This window comes from Alligator mississippiensis, chromosome 4 (genome assembly GCF_030867095.1).
Source record: "Alligator mississippiensis isolate rAllMis1 chromosome 4, rAllMis1, whole genome shotgun sequence".
NCBI lineage: Eukaryota > Metazoa > Chordata > Crocodylia > Alligatoridae > Alligator > Alligator mississippiensis.
In genome coordinates, this window is record NC_081827.1 from 182,645,558 (window position 1) to 182,664,917 (window position 19,360).

The window sequence follows — 19,360 nt, forward strand, 5'->3', positions numbered from 1 at the left end:
AAAGAAGATGAAATATGACTGAAATCACTATTTCATCCGGGAAGAGTAGAGGTTTACAACCTACTCCAATTATATTTTTTGAGCCTTGATTTTATCACATGAGGATATGTAGCCCATTCTAGTGCCATCTCTATCCTATACACACACGTGCACATGCACGCACGTGTGTATGAATGTATGTAACCATTTTTTATGCTTAAAGCATATTATGTATACTCACCCACATTGCCACGATAGTACATGCATGCCATCCCTCCATATACCATATTTACTTTATCAGATGAAGGGATTTTTCCCTTTTTCAGATGAAGGGAAGCTCCTTGTCTTGGATTTGAGTATGGGGGGTGGGGAGGGCTGCCTCTTACCCTCTGACTCCAGCCCTGGCAGGGCTCTAGCCCCGGGGACAGATCACGTGGTTGCTTCGGCCCTACCTTGGCCCAACAGCAGCAGCAGTGGTGGTGGCAGCAACTCTGGTACTGGGCCAGAGCTGCCATTGCCACAACAGCTGCTATGTCGCCAGGCTAGGGCTGGAACAGCCACATGATCTGTGCCTGGGGCTGGAGAGAGCTGGAAGGTAAGCAGTGGTAGATGCATGCGCCAAGAGGTGCAGGCATGAGGGTAGTAGTAAGGAGCCAGAGGACCAGGCACTGTGAGGAAAGGGCAGGTGCTGAGGCATGCATGCAGAGGGCAAGCAGCTGTGAGGGCAAGTAGTGAGGGCACAGGTGGCAGGGAGCAAGGTGTGGGCAAGGCAAGAAGTAAGGATCAAGCCACTTGACTCCCCCACTTCCTACCTCCCCAGCTGCCTGCCTCTCCCAATATCTACTTCCCTACTGGCTTTCCCCCACTACAGCAGTGGATAGCAGAGGTGCAAATTTAATATGACCCCCCAAAAATCAGTCTCTATACATGGAAAACTATAACAAATTTGATACGTTTCCATAAATAAAATCTAATTATTGGGGGTATTTTAAATTCAGAGTTGTCCTGTATTTGGATAAATACAGTATATATTCAGTGGTGTCCACATATACATATCATGGCCCCAGGGAAGACTCAGGGTATTCTGTTATGAATTTCAGTGAAGCTGTCATTTCATCCAAAATATATAGGACTGCATACGAATGGTACAAAGATGTAATTTTCATCAGTTTGGGGTAGCAGCATGTCAGCCTAAAGGAGTAACAGTGAAATCCATGTGCCAAGCAGAGCTTTTCTTGGTATTGTTTCAGATACCTCCTTCTGAGTGTATTTACTTTCCATATACCCAACTTTAATATCACTGAGTGAAATGGAAATTATGAAACATGCATTTTAGAAAGATAAATTGTTAAAGTACCTAACTTTTCTGTGCTTAAAAATGTTGTTACATCTTATACTGCTTTAAACTAGCTAAAGATGCAGAGCTAAAGTTTCCTACTTTCAGCCTTACCTATGCATCTCCCTAATGGTGTTATGAAGTGAGCTACCCACCTATTATGTACAATCGGTATAAGCAAACTGCTATTCATACAAAAGCAGGACACCTGTGAGATGATCGGCAATCCTTTTGGACTGGAGGCAGATATGGGAGCAATGGAAGGAAAACTAGGAGGTTGTAAAAAAGCCAATAACTGATTTGTATGTATCCTGATAGTTTCTGGTACTGAGCCCAGTCAGAGACAGGATATTTTGTTAGACTGATTGGTGGTCTAGATCTGTCATCATGTTGTACCTGCATTCCTAAAATAACCAACACCTTAATTTTTCATGGTTTACTATTAAGAATTAAATTCTTGAGGAAGTAAATACCTTTGGAAAATAAGTATAAGCAAAATCCACCTCCTTCATCCTGTCCAAGTTAAAGTTCACGGTTGAGCCCATCCAACTTCCCATTGAAATCAATGCAGTTCATTTGTTGGGCAGATATAGTCTGTTGCATAGTAAGCTGCTCAGTTGCGGGGATGGGGTTACCTGTTGTCTGGAAACATAGTATGCAAACAAAAGAAAACTGTTCAAAATGCATTTATTTCCATTAGCAGTGGGACATGTGATTTCTGCAGGCATCATAAGAATTAATCCTTGGCATGGCTACTTGTTCTGGGCTTCCCTACATTATTTCTGTACTTTCCCTTTCTCCATTAGCTGTGATCTCACTCTTCTTGCCCTGTACTTCTCTTCACTCCCTCTGTTAGCGTACAATATGCTTTGTATCTGCAATCTCATTTACCCGCCTCTAAAAATGCTTCCCTAGCACTGTTTTCTGAATCCTTGATTGTAGGTTTCTCTGCATGCTTTGCTGACTGCTAAAGTAATTAGCTTTGATGTTCTGAATTCTGCATTGCTTTCCTCTCTTTTCACTTTTGATTATTAGAAGCTTTGAATGCCATGGGACAGCATTTTAAAATATTAACGATATTGAATGAGAGCAAGAAAGCTATGAACTGAACATACGATTCTGACTTGGTCCTTACTGAGGCAAATCTCCATTGATGTCAGCAGGACTTTGCCTGACTAAGGAGCTCAAAAATACAGTTTGTTTTGTATCCATTTTTATTGTATGAACCAAAATTAAACTCCATGGATGACACACCTGCTTAATACCACAGAGGCTGCACTACATTCATTTTCCACTGTATTCTGCACAAGTCAAGGTGCCTAGAGCAGCTAAGAGAAGGTGGAGTTAGGTCTTTGTTTCTAGCTACCTTGCCTCAGCTCTTCAGGCAGGAAAAGTTGTCCACAAGACAATTTATTTAAATACTTCTTGAATAAAAGATATTAGTCAAAATATTGATATATGTTTCGTAAAATCCCTCAGTATTTATAAAAATATTGTATTAGAAGGAAATATGAGAAGTATAGAAATATGACCTGAAGAAGGACATTTTACACCCTAAACTTGCCTAAAATCTCTCCCAACTGTACAGTCCAGTAAAAAAGAACCAAAAACTCCTTGTCTCAAGAAAAAACGAAGTCAGAAACAATAGCCATCCATTCTGGTAGACCATATTGTCTCTTCAGCTTGAGTTTACACTGTTTGGTTTTGCCCAGCAGCTCTTAATCGGCTTTAATAATGTCAGAATGAAGCAAACAGGGAGTCTTGTAAAGCCTTGATTGATTGAATTGTGGTTAACCTAACTACTTAACCATTTCTCCATTCTCAAGGGTCCCAGCACCCAAAGCAACGAGGAATGCCAGATAACTCCCTCAAAGCGTAATGACTGAAAGGTTCATTGCCAGTTTTTGGAGAGTAGTGGAAAGCCAAATTTCAACCCAAGAGTCTTGCTATGCTGCAATCCAAAGGCATGATTGAAGCTCCTTTAGATGTACCATATTTATCTGAATCCAAAACAACTTCAGATTTAAAGCAACCTTCCAATAATTAGATTATATGTGTGGAAAACTATACATTTGTCATAAATTTTCATGTATAGAATATAATTATTGGAGGGCCACCTTAATTCATACCCCCAAAGCAACAGCAGGGACAAGTAGCCAGACTCCCACCCCTTGCCTCCCTTGCTTGCCACCCTGGTTCCTGTGCCTGCTGTCCTGTTGCTGAACCCCCTACTGCCACCACCATCACTTGCCCCCTGCCTTCACTATGTCTGTAACTGCTTGGTGCTTCTACCTCCTAGTGTCTTTGCTTGCCTGGTCATGCTGTCTGTCGCAAGTGCCTGTCCCTTTCCCAAACCTGGCATCCCCCACCTTCTGCATTTCCCCGCCACTTTCCTTCTGGGTAGTGGCTCTGGCTTCAGGACAGTTGGCTGTGGTGGCAGCTCAAGCCTAACTAGGAAGAAGAAGTGGCAGCAGCCTGAGGCCTGGCTAAGTTGGGGCTGGAGGAGTTGGAACCAGAGCCACAGCTGTTGTGGGCAGGGGCCAAGGCGTACACCATGGGTTTTTCTTTCCTCATTCTCCCCACCACACATACACCCTCCCCTGCCATGTGAGCCACCCCAGCCTGCGGCAGGCATAATGGCATAGCACCTGCTTTGGCCCCAAGCCCAGGGCTAATGCCAGAGCTGAGCTGTTGCCTGCCCCAGGCTGATACTCAGATCTTAGACAAGGCTTTTTTCTCCCAGGGTGACTGGAGAGAAAAACCTCATCTTGGATTTGAGTAAATTTGGTAACATGAGCTAGCCCTTAGCTAGGTAATTCAGATATCAACAAACTCCAGCCGCTGCAGCACAAAAATTAGGTGCTTGAGTGTTAACTTAAGGTCCTGGATGGATTTTCAACCCATGCATAACTCTTTGCTGCCACAGACTATACTATTGGTACATGAGCTAGCTACACCCTTGGATTGCAGTGTAAGCATATACCAATGGCTGACTTTCAAAAGAAGAGCATTTGTTTTGCATTACCTCTTTAAATGTAGTCAGTCTGCAAACGCATCCTGCATTGTTTGGCTTCACTAATAAGTCAGAGTTTTGCATCCCCTTCAAGAACTTCACCTTGTCATAATTTGGAAACTGCCCCATGTGGTTGTCAGTTGTATATCTGGAGAATGTCTCTCAGTAGTTGCCCCCTTCCTTGGTATCTGATTTAAGGAAAGGCTAGAACCAAACTTGTCACCGTACCTATTATGCTTATTACTTTGCAATGGCTTTTTTATTACTCTTGCATTTGCATGTCTCTGCTGAAATCTGCACTTTTTCCTGCTTTCACCTTTCAACTACTTTCAGCAACCTCCCAGCTTTGTCTTGCTGACACCTGCTTTCACTTCACCACTCACTTCTATCTACCTTATTTTATCTTTTCTTAGTATTAGTGATTTTTTTTTCCCCAAATGTGTTAAGAATTTTCAGCATTGCATAATTCTTAGTGTCACTTTTGAAATTTTGGCCTCGTTTCTAAGTGTCTAGAATTTTAATTTCCTAGTGTGCTACATTTGCCTGTGAAATTCCTATTTACTTGTGCATACTAGTTCAACTGAATATAAAGTGCTCTAGTCCAAACCAGGGGATTTTTTCCATATGTCTTAACAAAAAAAGTTGCTTTAATTGCAAGCAATTTTGTAACCTTTACTGCAGGCCTTGTATATGACACCTTGATGCTGAAACACCAGTGTACCTGTGGAAACACAAACAGCCACCCAGAGCATGCAGGGAGAATCCAGAGCATCTGGTCCCGCCTTCAGGAGACAGGCCTCCGTGGCAAATGTGAGGTAATAAATACCACCAGAGAAGGGGGAGAGAAGTGCTTGTGTGTTTAGGAACAAGAGAGAGAGTAGACTTGTCTTTTTGATTCTGCGGTCAGATTTTAAACAGAGCATTTTTAGGAACTTATTTTTGCTTTTGAAGATCAGCACATGGAATTTTGCAACTTGGATCTCTGATTTATCTGGACACGCAAACTTTTATGCTAGACTTCATTTTAAAACTTTATAAGGTTATCTGTAGATTGAGTTTTGACAAATGTGGCTTAAAATTAATCCATGCCTACGTGACTCTGTACTTGAGCATTTGGACCTACCAGAAATACTTTTTCAGCTATGTGATTTGGTTACATTACTGAGTCTGTTTCAATCACTAAATGTATAGACTGATATTAAATATATCTGCATTGCACTATTTGCAGTGGGGAGGGTGGAGGGGGGTTGCATATTTTTTTCTGGTACTTCCCTTACTAATGTAAAAGATCTGTCAAGCATTGACTTTTGCAGGGGTCAAAGACTGGAGCATATTGTAATTTAGTCTTTTTGTTGTAATTCCAGGCTATAATAGCAGTTATTGATTGAATGCTATCCTTAATTTTTTTCCATTGTTTTTGTGGCTTATTTTCTTTGAATGTTGTTGATAGTTTAGTGGCCAAGCCAAGCTTAAGGTGCTGCAACAGAATGAGAGGCTGTATTCATAACCAAGGGCTCACAGAACATAGAATCAAGGTGTTTTGTATTAATTTCAAAAACTCCTAAAAGAAGATTTCAGACTGGATATAAGGAAAAACTTCTTCATGGTTCATGTGACCAGACTCTGGAATACACTCCCAGTTGGGGGTGGTGTAGGCAACTACCCTGGAGATCTTTAAAAGACGCACACCTTGCTGGAGTTATTTGACCCCAGCTGTCTTTCCTGCCCAGAGCAGGGGGCTGGACCCAATGATCTCACGAGGTCCCTTCCAGCCCTAAATTTCTGTGAATCTGTGAAACTTCGTTGGCCATTTCTGCAAAGGGGGAGGAGGAAGCTGATGAACTCAGTAAGAAAACAAAGGCATATATAGATTGAAAACAATCAAACTAAATTCTTACAGTATTGTCAGTTGTTTGAATACTTGGGGGTTTTTTGTTTTGTTTTGTTTTTTTCTGACGGGTCTGAATATTATGCAACTTCCCCTGGTTAAAGCCAATGTCTGGGTAAAAATCATTTCCATGTAGTCAGGAGTGTTAACCACTTGGGGGCAGCATTGTTGTTAGCAAAACTTGTTGTGCCACATCTTTGTTTCCCTATATAGAGAACAAAAAAATGTTTAGACTTGCATCTGAAAAGACAAGCGCAGTTGAAGGTTGGGTTTATTCTTACTCTACTGTGGTGGGGGGCAGTAAGGGGAGCTTAAGACAAGTACTCTATTGTTGTAACTAAGATCAGCTTTTTAGAAGCAACACTTATGCCAAACAGTATTGCTTTCCTCATTTCCTACCTCTGTATCACAGAAATTGTCCTCCTGGGTGTAAAATTCTTTGATCTATGAATTCTAACCAACTATTAATTCACTTTAATTTGGCCCATCTGATTGCTTTTGTGGACAAAAATCTTGGAGTCATTCTTGACACTCAACTTTTTTCCTCCCACATTTCCCTTGTCCGTAATTATTTTCTGAACATTAGTAGAATTCAACCTTATCTTGACCCGTCCTCTTCTGAAGACTTTAATCATGTGTTAATCACTTCCTGTCTCTCTTCTTTTTAAAATATCTTATGACCATCTTTAATCTTTGGTCTGTAAACTTCAGGGTATTTGGAATGCAGCTGCACTGCCTTTCCAGTCATCCTTTCCCTTCATCTCCATTGGATTCCTAGTTATCTCCCAGCCTGTGCCAAGGATATAGCTCTATCATGTATGAAATTTTGCATCAAATTGCTCCACTTTACTCATCTGACATTGCACACCTCCTTCCCACTCCTTCATTTTACTCCTCTGATACTGGCAGTTTATCTTTCCCTCCCCTCTGAACCACTGTATTTGGGGTCATCCATTAACTTGTACTAACCCATTGATTCATCTATCTTGAATACTTTTCCTTATTTCCAAGCCACTGAGTCACTTCCTCTCTCTCCTCATCTTAAAACCCTTATTTGAATTCTGTCTCTGGGTATGCATAGTGGTATGAGTAGTTAAGTTGGTTTATATAATGTATTGTTATTTTATTTAGACAATGCATAATGTGACATTCATGTTATCTATAAAAAGGATTTAAGTGGTAGGGAGAAGGAATATTCAGGTTTAAGAGGCTTGTCCTGACAGGCTAGAGTTTCTCTCTCCTTTCTTTGGACTGACTGAGAGAATACCTTTTGTTCTTTACCAGACGATTGCAGTGTGTGACAAATTTAGCAAAACCAGCTTTATATCTGAGATCTATACCAATAAATTTACACAGAGGGTCTTGATAGGACTGTCTTGGAATCTGGATTGATTTTTTTTTTTCATCTTCAGCACTAGGAAGAGAGAGCTCCAGCTACACATGTGCCATATTAAAAACAAAAAAAAAGAAACCCTTACCTTACAGTGAAACTTTAAAGGGTAGAGTATAGCTTTGAGAAGTTAAAAAAAATTACCAGTTAAGGTTGTTTGGGGGTCTGTGTATTATTTTGACTCTTTTGTGCAATGTGTGCAATAAAGTGAGTGCATAAAGGATACTCAGCATTTGTATAGCAGTCTAGATAGGCACACTATAACTGATAAATCTTCATCAATCTTCCCAGCAGCCCCATGAGGTATGTTAATATTAGTAGTAGTATGTGTCTGCAAGTGAGAAGACAGGTAGAATGAGTTGAAGTGAGTTGGTTACGGACACGTAACAAGTCAGTGGATAAGAACCCAGTACTTTCCCAGTTTGCTTGCTGACTTAATTTTTTCTGCAGTGTATCTGCATTATTCAGTTCAGACATTGCATGGCATTTGTGATTAATGCAGTTATTAAATATTTGTATTTATCATCTTTTGTCCAAAAGTATGGCCTCATGCTTCAGACACTACATGTCATTTAAATGAGCCTACAGCCCTGCTAAAGAAATATTTTGCAATCGTGTCGTTAAACACTGTTGAAATGCGGATGTACTCAGGACACAGTTCTGGCTAGATGGACAATCTAACTTTGTCATTTCCTACTTCAAGTAGGCTTCACTTTACCTCTTCAACACTCTTCTTGTAATGTTTATATATGTTTCCTAAATTGAATTAAACTAATTCTTAAATTCCATCAGTTGTATCTATTTATGAGACAGTTATAGAACAAAGTGCACAGAAAGCATATTTATGTATACTACATAGAATTGGACAACATGACATAACAATTATAGCCCCATGTGCACCTGTGAATTAAAAATGAAATTCCACTCTGCTTTCTTTTGCATGTTTATAGATTGATGAGGGGATCATCTGTTCAGTGGACATTTCCACTCCTTGTCCATGCTGCATGCATGCAGAGTGCCAGTGGATCTCTGGCTGCTAGCTTTTTTATCATGCATTCAAGGCATGCATTCCTTGAAACTTCGGAAGTTGTCCAAAATAAAACTCATCTTCATCATCCTGCTGAAAGGTGTCTGCAACCTTCCAAATATTAAGTTTTTACCACCTACTAGGGAGCCAAGAAAGTGGATCCAAAAAAGATTACAAATGTTTTTAGAATTTCAAAAGCACATTTTTTCTCTCTCCATTGTTGAAAACAGCTGATCTATATTTATTCCTGATGTCCACAAAAATAAAAATAAAATGTATCCAGCTGAGGGGGAGGAGATGCTGCCACTAGGAGTTTGATAGGTAAAAATCTGACAGCTTAAAGAAAAGAGCTTGAAGGTGATGCTTTAGAATGAAAACAGTTGTGCAACGAAAATGATAACTGTGGCCTTGGCTATCATTTAATTAAGTTAAGTGTATAAAATGTGGCAATTACTTTAGCATATGTGCAAATTTTAAAAGTGATAATTGTGCTAATCGAAGTAGTCTCAATAAGACTTCCCTCAAACAAAAATCCTTAATCGCTGCCTAGTGGAGTTCTCTGCCCCTCCATCAAAAGCATTGGGAAATTGGAAGACTGTAGAAGGTGCCCTGAAGTTAATCCGATCCTTCCTAGATGAGGGCTAGGAAATTAATTCCAGAGATCAGGACATCTCTTCAAGAATACACTGACAGCATCCCTGTAGTGGGGAAGGTTAGCTTGAACAGTTGAGTTAATTGACCTGCAATACAATGACATAAGAAAAAACATTGGATCGCATTATCTGGTCTATTCTAGACATGCAAGTAGCTTTTAACTGTCACAAATCAAAGCAGAGTTTCAGTCTCTGTGCATCTTAGGCTGCATACACATGTTCAAATGATCTGGGAGAATTTTCATGGGTTTGTCTTTGTGATAGGAAAACTTATTTGAAGACCCCTGAACAGACATTCAAATGCTGTACCCCAATGCAGCTTAGGGGCCCTCAGTGCGCACATCTCAGCATGCTTTGCAAGCTCCATCTGCCTGGTGATAGATGACATTAGTGCACAGGGCAGCCCTGATTGGCTGACCCAGACTGCCTCTCAGGCTTTATCTCCCTGCAGCACAATGAAGGGGTTATGAAGGGGCTCTAGGCTTGGGTGGAGTAGTCAAATACAACCTGACTGATGCATTGTTTCCCTGGATCTGTGGGGCAGGGGGGTAGGAAGAATTGGTATCAAATCACTCTGGGAATACTGTGCTGCAGCTCCTCTCAGAAGGCAAATGTACAGGAGAAACTCCTGGGTTATCTTTCTCCTGGAATGGCCATTTTTGCTCTGGGAGAAAAAATACTGAATGTCTGTATACTCGTGGTTTCTACTGGGAAAGCAGCAACTCTCCCAGGAGAAACTGAATGTCTCTTACATGGCCTTAGAAGAGCTATTGTGCTTTGTTGTCCTTGCTGTCTGATTTGCAGAGTCTCCAGAAAGCCAAAAATCCTCAGACCATAGCATCTTCCCCCTGTATCTTAGGCTATTGGGTGTGGATACAGCTGACTGCCACCTGGGACTTCAGACACCTAAAAACCAGGTTTCCATCTCTTACTATAGCTATAAAAATCAACCATGAGGAATGAGGTGGAAGGCATAAACAATGCAAAGTAAAGCATAGGAGCTTTTATGGCTGAAAATTAAAAGGAGAAGTTAGCATGAAAAGGAGACAGAACATGGAAGAAAGTGTATAAAGTGAAAAGAATAATAAAGGTGCTTTGTTAGCACAAAGGTCAAGTTTTGTGCAGAAGGGGAAAAAAAGAGGATAAGGAGCCAATTAGTTTGCCAGGGGGTTAAAAACCAAACCCTGAAATGAAAAGCCTGAATTTTGCAGCCAGGAGGCAGGTTAGAAGACATAGGTAAAAATATGCAGCGAGCAAGTTGGATAGGGAAAGTTAGGTGTCATAGATGACAGAATATAATGAACTACCAGGTTACTGTGGACAGTGAAATGCTATTCAAATGATTAAAGAATGGACTGGGTTTGTAAGACTGAGCTGAAGTTGTCATTTTTCTGGAAACATGGTTCAGTTTTGTACTCTTTTTTTTTTTGCATGGAGTAGGTATATTGGAGTCTGTTGCAAAGCTGAGAGGAAGCCCTTTGAATGGCAATTAAGGGACCTGAACTGTGCAAATATATTGTATTCAGAACAATGTTTTGCTTTCAATCAGTAAAATGTGTATTGTGAATCTTTCTCAGATGTGTGCTTGTTCTCCCAAAATATATAGTGAAGTAGGCATTTCCTGTGAAGAATATAATTAGGGACCTACTTAATTTTGCGGTTTTGTGGTTTTAATGGAAACCACAGAATCTGGGTTTGTCTGCGAAATTTGTGAAATCAACCAAAAAGAAAAAAAACATAATAAAAATAAAATGCTGCCTCCCCAGTGAGAGCCAGTGGTCCTCGCTGCTGGGACAGGAAGGCACTGGCTGGTGGACGAGGTGGCTGCTGCCCCTTCATCCTTTCTCCCCCAACTGGGGCCTGTCCACCAATCAGCACCGAGGGACAGGGCTGCACGAAGGGCAGCCAGCAGTCAAGATGATGGCCACCCTCTCCTCTGGGGCCTGTCTGCCAATCAGTGCTGAGGGGCAGGGCCTCTTCCCCAATCAGTGCTGGAGGGCAGGGCTGCCACAAAATGACTGCAGAATTAGAGCTTTATACCACTATCAGGCTGCAAAAATTGGTAAGTCTCCCTGTGATTTAGGTAAACCCCTAAATGTAATGTATGTTTTACTAGACAGTTCTTAAAAAGACTAGGGTATGTGAGAACTGGTTCTATGATAAGCACAGTCTTTGGGGGGGTTTTGTATGTAGAGACAGATTCTCAAGTAATATTAATGGGACTAGCTTCTTTGAGGCCAGCAAAACTTCCATCCATTTACCTCAATTAAGGATATGGTCTGTTGTTTCAAGGTGTTACCATTCTCTATTTGGTTAGAGATTTTTTATGCCAGATTATATCTACACAAAATTATTTTAGGAACGGTTTAGATGCATGATATATTTACCCTACTGCAATTTGCCTTGGATTTTATTCTGGAATAAAACCATACCAATGTGCTGCGCAGACACATGACAAGCTCTCTAGGGTTAACTGTACCCAGTAGATGCTACTAAAATGCCTTGCCATTGGGTCATGAGTGAGCTGGTAGTAGCCCATTTGCTCTGAGCAAACACCTGCTCTGGAATGAAATGGATTTGAGTTGTGGAGACTCAACATGCTCCTGATATAACTTTACCCAGTAGCTACAGTTTTTTTTCCAGGAGCAATTTTATCCTGGGATTGAGTAATTTACTCCCCAGTTACTGTATGTCACATCTGCTTCATCTTTAAGACAAAGTAAAGTCAATTTATTCCTTTGGGTAAACATCATGGCTGCTTACAGACATGAAAAAAACCCAGTATGATGTTTTACTTTTAGCTCAGCGTGCCCCTATGCCAAGTGCAGCACATGCCCAGAAGAGGCATCACATTAATTTGACCTAGCTTGCTCAACGTCTGTATAGATTGGGCACTTCAGCAGGACTTTCTGGCACTTTTATCTAATAGCCGATTGAATCGGCTATTAGATAAAAGTGCCAAAAAGCCCTGCTGAATTGCGTGATCTATACAGGTGCTGGGGAGCTGGGGGTCAAACTAATGCACTTCGTCTTCTGGTAAAGTGCTGGTTTTTTGTTTGTTTTTTTTTTTCATGTCTGCCAGCGACCCATTTGTCTGCACAGAAGTCAGTTCAAGTCATTTCAAGAACAAGAATGGCATCTAGGCAGTTGAAAAATATAAAGTAGGGAAAGGTTAAAGAAGGAACTAAAGCAGATTTATCACGTGCAAGACAGGGAAGGAAAAGTGTAGTGAAGCATCTTTGGGGAGGCGGTGGAGATTTGCTGCCCACAGCTGGGAGCTGAGCCATAAGTGGTTGCCAAACCCCTTTTTACTGAGTTAGAGACTCCGGTGCAGCTACATTGTAAATATGCGACAACGGATTACAGCAGAGGGTTGAGACCAAAACCCCTAAGGCACTCTCTGAACGAAGAGGTTGTCTGTATGTAGTGCAGTAGGCATCATCATGACTCTACTGAGAGTGCATTCCTCTCTGGAACACCATAAACTAGAGTCGCACCAAAAGTTGATCTCAGAGCCAGAGAGGAGCATACTGTGTTAGTGTGGTCACTGTGCTATCAAAAGTACTGCTGTCTTTTGTATAAGTAGTGAACCACATCCATCCACTTTCTGCAGTTTCCAATGGCCACTGTAATACAAGTTTTATGATTTTTGTGGCAGTTTTGTCGGCTACCATGCCTTTTTAGTGCAATTTGTCCTAAACTTTAACGTTTGTCATTGGTATGGATTCTCTCTCTCTCTCTCTCATATTTTTTTAAATTGTATATTTGGACATGTTCTCTTTAGAATCTGTACTGCTAAAATTTGAAGTAATAGGGCAGCATTAATAAGCAATAGCCCTTTCTTAGGTTAAGCTGCCATGAGTGAATTCTGTTCATACCTCAAAATCGTTCTTCATTGTTGCACAGGCATTCTGCTGTGCAGCAGAAATTAAGTGAAAATTAAAATGTAATGTTCATTTTTACACAGCTTATGAACTTTTCTGAGGTTTGGAAAAAACGGTCGGATTTGTAAACCTCTTGAGTGAAATCTTGGCCCTGTTGAAATCAATAGGAGTTTTGCCGTTGACCTCAGTGAAGCCAGGGTTTCAAGCTGGTTTCAGCTGACAGTGGAAGAACGAAGGAAAAAAGTTCTGATTTTATCAACTCTGCTTAAATCACACTGTAATAGAAGGCTGATCTGGCATGACCTCCAAACCAGTTTTTAGAGCCCAAAGATTTAGATTAACCTTTAGCTGTTCTTCTGAAGTCAACTTTGTGAGTTTTTGTGGTTCAGCTGTCACTAGTTGTGGGATGTTTCTTTGTTCAGATTTAGGGGGGTGTTTTTTCTTCAAAGTGGAATTTATATGTTTGACTCTTGTTTATGCTGATGGATTATAGAGCTACATCCTGGTATATCAATAAGATATTAGTCCCTCTGTAGCTCATCAAATATTTTGGAATATATATAACATATATAACATCCAAAAGACTGCTTTGCATGCAAGTTTAATATTTTGAGTAGTGGCATTAAGCCAAAATTGTTCTCATAACTAAAACTGTATTTTACTGTGAGTAAACAAAATTAGGCATTTTGAAAACATTTTTAATGATATGGTCATAAAAAAATGTGTGTCTTATAATTTAAATAAAGTAAATCTTTATTGCCATATGACTTCAACAGCATTTCCTTTTTACCGAAGGGAAAATAAGACTGAGCTAGTTAATAGTAGTAAGTGTAATTTCATCACTTCTTTCCTTTCCTTTCCCCCTGCAGTGCATTCGTGGAAGAAAAGCAACTCTAGAAGAGCTACAAACAGTTCACTCAGAGGCCCATACACTGCTGTACGGAACAAACCCTCTGAACAGGCAGAAACTGGACAGCAAGAAACTTCTAGGTACAGCCGGGGGAAGGGCCACTTCTCCTTACCACTTAGATCTTATGTTCATAAAGATATATAGGTAGTCACAACACTGGCACTGACGGTCACAGGAATGTGTCATTCTGAATGTCACAAATGATGTCAGCTTTACTTTACTTTAATGGGACAGGTAGTAAAATATTTGTTATCTTTTCCTTCTTATTATTTCCTGCCTTTAGTTAAAAGCTCTAAAGATTTAAAAGGACTGCCTGTAGAAAGGAGAAGACAATTCAGCTTCCATTTCCATTTTTATTCTTAGATTCACTGCTCATCAGAAAAGCTCCAGCTGCCATGTAGGATTTGGGAGATTTCCTAAGAATGGAATTCCAATCAGTAACTTAACAGAGATTATTACTGAATAAAAATATTTGGCACTCCGTTTCAGCCAGATTTCAACTGGAAGTTTAAAACAAAGCTCTGCATCCTGCTTTCAGTTGCTAAGTCCCTAGCTTAAGGGTGGTCAGTCTGTGGTATGGACAGTATCCTCTGTGTGTGGATCATGGCAGATTGGGGAGGAGATGGGCATCACAGTGGCAGATAGGGCAGGAAGCAGAATCTGAAGCATCAGATCAGGCAGGAAACAAGGCAGAAAGCAGAGCAGCAGCCTGGTGAGAGCACAGGGTGGGGAGCAGGAGATCAGGTGAGGATAATGGATTGGTTTGGCACTTGCAGATGCCTGCCAAAAAGGTGGCCACCGATATCATAGCTCATCTCTTTCTGACAGTAATCCAGCATGGATCCATCAGGTGGGTGAGTTTATTTGTATTGTGTTGGATACCTGTCATATGAAAACTACCTCACCCTGTGAAAATGCTCATTTTCACCAACGTATGTCCTGTAAGATCTGAGAAAAGGAGACTGCCAGTGAATAGCACAGCAGAGTAGCTGTTGAGTGGTTTTCCCATGCTGTTTTTAAAGTGCTAGTGGCCAGGCAACCATTGTGATTTCAAAGTGGGACTCTTGAAGTAATTTTTCTCCCTTAGTTGAAGACTGAAGCCTCCTTGAGTAAAGAACTATCAGTGTTAGTCCTGGCACAGAAAGGTCTGTGGTGGTTCAGAAAGCACACTGTGCCAGAAGAAACCAATGCACATTAACATGACTGTTTTTGGCTGCTTATACAGACACCTTCCCTTTACTTCCTTTAATAATCTTCAGGTGCTTGTTAACAGCTGTAGGTGACAAGTTTGAGTAGCAGTTTTGGAGCGAGAGAAAGCTCTGCAGTCAAGAAATTGAGATTGCGTTGATTGACTTAAGTCTGAATGATATGAAAGGGGATTACCCTGATGGTCTGCAGTGGTGTAGTAGTCATGGCAAAAAAGCTAGAAAGGCTTTGCTAAGAATTCAGCATGCATCTAAGATCCCCATAGAGAAAAACAATAAAAAGGTTGTTTAGAAATGTAATTAGCACTGCATTTATAGCCACATTTCTGATAGTTATCACCTCTTTAAAACCCAGACTTCTGGTTCTTCTAGCTGAGTGAGTGACATCACAATTAACATGCACATTTTAAAGACTTTATAACATCAGGACCCTGGTGTATAAAACTCTTGCTTTGGGTTTGCCAGTGCAAACAAAGAATACAGATATCTTCTCCACCTTTGGATCTATATCTGTGCTGTCCATTTCCTCCAGTAGGATTTTGACCTTGTCCTACCTTTAAATGAAACCAAGGGCACCATCGCAACACCTGCTTAGTGGGACACAGAAGCCTGTTTTCAGTGTTAAACCACTGGAGTAACGAAGTAGCAGTTGAAGCTAAGGACCACTGCCTCCCCCATATGCTTTGGGGGTCTGTTTTTTCTGGTATAAATCAAGCAGTTTTCAAGCCTTTGTTAAATACTGGTCTGTGTTAGACACATAATCCATGAAATCTCTGACAGTAGCAAGTACCAGCTGCTGCAGAGAAGTACAGTAAAGTCCCCACTAGGCGAGGAGGGGTGGGGAGGGTAGGAGAGGAGATTCTGTCCTCCGTGAGGGTCTCACTTTACTCCCTAATAGCTTGCAATTGGATTAAATTCAGAAGCATTAAGTTTTATATCTGATCCAACACTTTTTTATGTGAGTTTTTATATTTTTGGTATTCATATAAATGCCAAATCCTCTTTAAATATTATAATATTTCCTCTTTGTATCTTGCTGCATTCTTAGTCTCACTGCCATCCTGTAGCAATGAATTCCACAGATAAATTAAGTGATGTGTGGACAGTATATCCTTTTAGTATTTTCACGTTTGCACCTTCGTTTCATTGAATCTCTCTTGCATGTTTTCTGCTTTCAATGACAGTTTGCCAACCTACCGATTTTTTTTTTTTTTTTTTTTTTTTTTTTTTTTTTTTTTAATTCACTCTAAGAAAAAATGCCAGGGAGACTATGGAGTCTACTAATTAGAATAGCAGTTTTAAACCATGGAAGACATCTTTCACAGAATTCACAGTTTAAAAGTAATTGGTCATCCATGCTTACAACATTTAATTGAAAAGATACGTAGCTACTGGAAAAGAATGAAAATTCCACAGGTTTATATGCCTGAGGGGACTTGGGGTGGACAACAGTAAGACTAGTCTAGGTAGAAACAGGTGGAAAGTAGATGAAATGGGAGGAAACCCTTGGGAATATTTGCAAGTAGAGATGACTTAGGAAAATTAGAGGAAGGGGAAAGGTAACAGTGTTAAAGTTTAGTAAGAAGAAAATAGAAAAAAATGATGGGGCAAAGAAGAGTAGAATAACAGGACAAATTAGTGGGAGAGAGAGACTGAAAACATGATTATGCAAGGGATGAATGAGGATGCTTTCCCCCAGCAATGTATGTTATACCAGCATTTCTCAACCCATGAGTCACAACCCAAAAGTGGGTTGCAAGAAGATATGAAAGGGTCACAAATAAACTTTAAAAAATGGATTCTCTTTTAAACAAGAAAAACATGGGAAATCACAGCTTTTCTCTTACAGGCTGGCAGAGTTCCTGCCTGCAAAGGGCTGCTTGGGGCCTCTCTGCCGCACACACTGGGGGGCTGGGCCTTGGGGGCTAGGGGCAGCAGGTCAGGACTGGCCATCAATGTGTACAAAAAAGTTTGAGAACCACTGTGTTATACTTTGTAAATAGTGTGATTCATATTACACACCTTGAAATACTGTGTTTCATATTACAAAGTAAATAACCAAAATATGTTGCCAGATTCACTAACAAGATATTGTTTTCCTTTGGCAAGGCAAGAAAGGGCTAATTTTCATCTTTGCTCCCTGTTACAGAAATCTCAAAGTTTAGCATAATCCAACTCCCATATAACAAAGAACGCTGAATTAGTGAGTGAAGCAGTGTTAACAAAGAGATGGCTCAGTGATCTAGAGCCTTATGGCAAGAATAATAAAACTTTTCTAAGTGTCATTAGACATTACGTTGTGTTTCACATAAATCTGTAGTCTCTGGCTGAGAAAACAGATAGGAAGGAAGAGAGAACAGGGAGTGATATTTCTGGCAGAAAAATAAATTAATTACAAGAAGATATTTCTGAGCAATGTGTTGGAGTCGGACTAGTGCTGCATCCTTCTACTCCCCTACCCATGCTCAGCTGGAGAGCCATTTTCAGTGCTCCTGCAGAAAGTAAGAGAAAACCCCTGGGATCTCCACTAGGGAAGGTTTTACCAGTAGGTCTGAATCTCAGCTGCACTTTCAAGAGCACTCCTTCCTAGCACATGGCACATTTAACTCTGGCTGCTGATAATGAGGCTCGCTCCCATGATGTTACTGTCCTTAATCCTGGTTCTATCACCACCTCCCATTAGAGGTGAACCGATATATCGGTCACATGTCAGATCAGCACCAATAAAAGAAAAATTAACTTCATCAGCAATTGGCTTTTTTTGGCGAGTGTAGCTGATAATATCACTGATAGATGTCACTGATAAATGGAGAAGGGGTGGTGGGGGGTGCAGATCAAGGCCCCCGCAGTGAGGGAGGGAATGAGGCAGGGGCAGGCACTGCCCAGCCCGGACAGAGAATGCAACCCCGGGGCTGGGAGTGAGATGGAGCCACAGGTGATGTGTCCAGGTTGAGGGGGGTCGCGCCTCACCGCTGTGTGCACCCGCTGGGGATGCATAGGGGGCATGTGCCCCCCTGGATTTGTGTGCAGGGTGAGGGCAGGGTGCCTGCTGTAGACTCAGGGCTAGGGGCTGTGCCAGCCTCTTCCCAGCAAGGGGGCTGGGCCGGGGCTGGGCTCCGAGTGGGCAGGGTCGGGGTGGGCAGTGGCAGCTCTGGGAGGGGTGCCTGTAGCCACCCCTCCCAGCACCTCTGCCATCTGTCCTGCCTCTGCCTGCTCGGAGCCCAGCCCCAGACCAGCCCCTCTGCCAGGAAGAGGCTGGCGCAGCCCCTGGCCCTAAGCCTGCAGTGAGCAGCCCACCCTCGCCCCACGCACAAATCCAGTTGGGGCACATGGCCCCCATGCCGCCTCTGGGGGTGCATACAGTGGTGGGGAGCCCCCCTCTACCCCCTTTGCACCCCCTGGACGAGCTGCCCATGGCTCTGTCTGGCTCCCAGCCCTGGGGTTGCATTCTCCGCCCTGGCTAGACAGCGCCTGCCCCGCCCCTGCCCTACTGTCTGTCACCATGGGGGCCTTGATCTGCCCCCCATGCCCCTCCCAGACTTACAGGCAGGACACTGCTTTCCAAGCTGTCCGTCTACATTCGTATAAATCAGTTATTGGATCGGTGTTGGCCAATGCGGCTGGTTAATCATTGGCTATTGGTATCAGCCAAGGAAATCTTTATCGGTGCACCCCTACCTCCCATCGCTAACTGCCCTTTCCCCCTCCTCATCTCATGCTGTTGTCGTGATTCTGTATTGCACAGCAACCAGCATTTACTCTGCTGTATAACAATAACCAGAGGAACAAAGGAAAAGGGCATAGTATCGCAGCACACATGGCTGTAAGTCATTCTGCAAAGGCAGCAGTATTCAATTCATAACCTGACAGCCAGATCCAGAAAGGGAGGCCAGCCTGGTAAAACGGATTAGGAAATTTAGCTGGATCATGGTTTTGTGGTTAGGATGTTTCCACAAAAATCAAATATATGGTCACCCTCTGGAAACTGGGCCATGGAGGATGGTAATGCTTCATATGGGCCTTAGGAAGGACAATGTATTTTCATGTGTATGAGAAAAAAATGATTTTCAAATGG

At 41.7% G+C, this 19,360-nt stretch overlaps 1 protein-coding gene across 8 annotated transcripts in view; it reads left to right on the top strand.

The window, feature by feature from the left end:
- HDAC4 (histone deacetylase 4) overlaps positions 1-19,360 on the top strand; it is a 426,792-nt gene that overhangs the window by 341,320 nt on the left and 66,112 nt on the right. For all 8 annotated transcript variants that reach the window (XM_019492149.2, XM_019492145.2, XM_014594242.3 and 5 more), the window contains 2 exons: positions 5,010-5,143; positions 14,040-14,160. In XM_019492149.2, the coding sequence (XP_019347694.1) occupies positions 5,010-5,143; positions 14,040-14,160 (255 nt within the window). The remainder of the gene's footprint in view (positions 1-5,009; positions 5,144-14,039; positions 14,161-19,360) is intronic.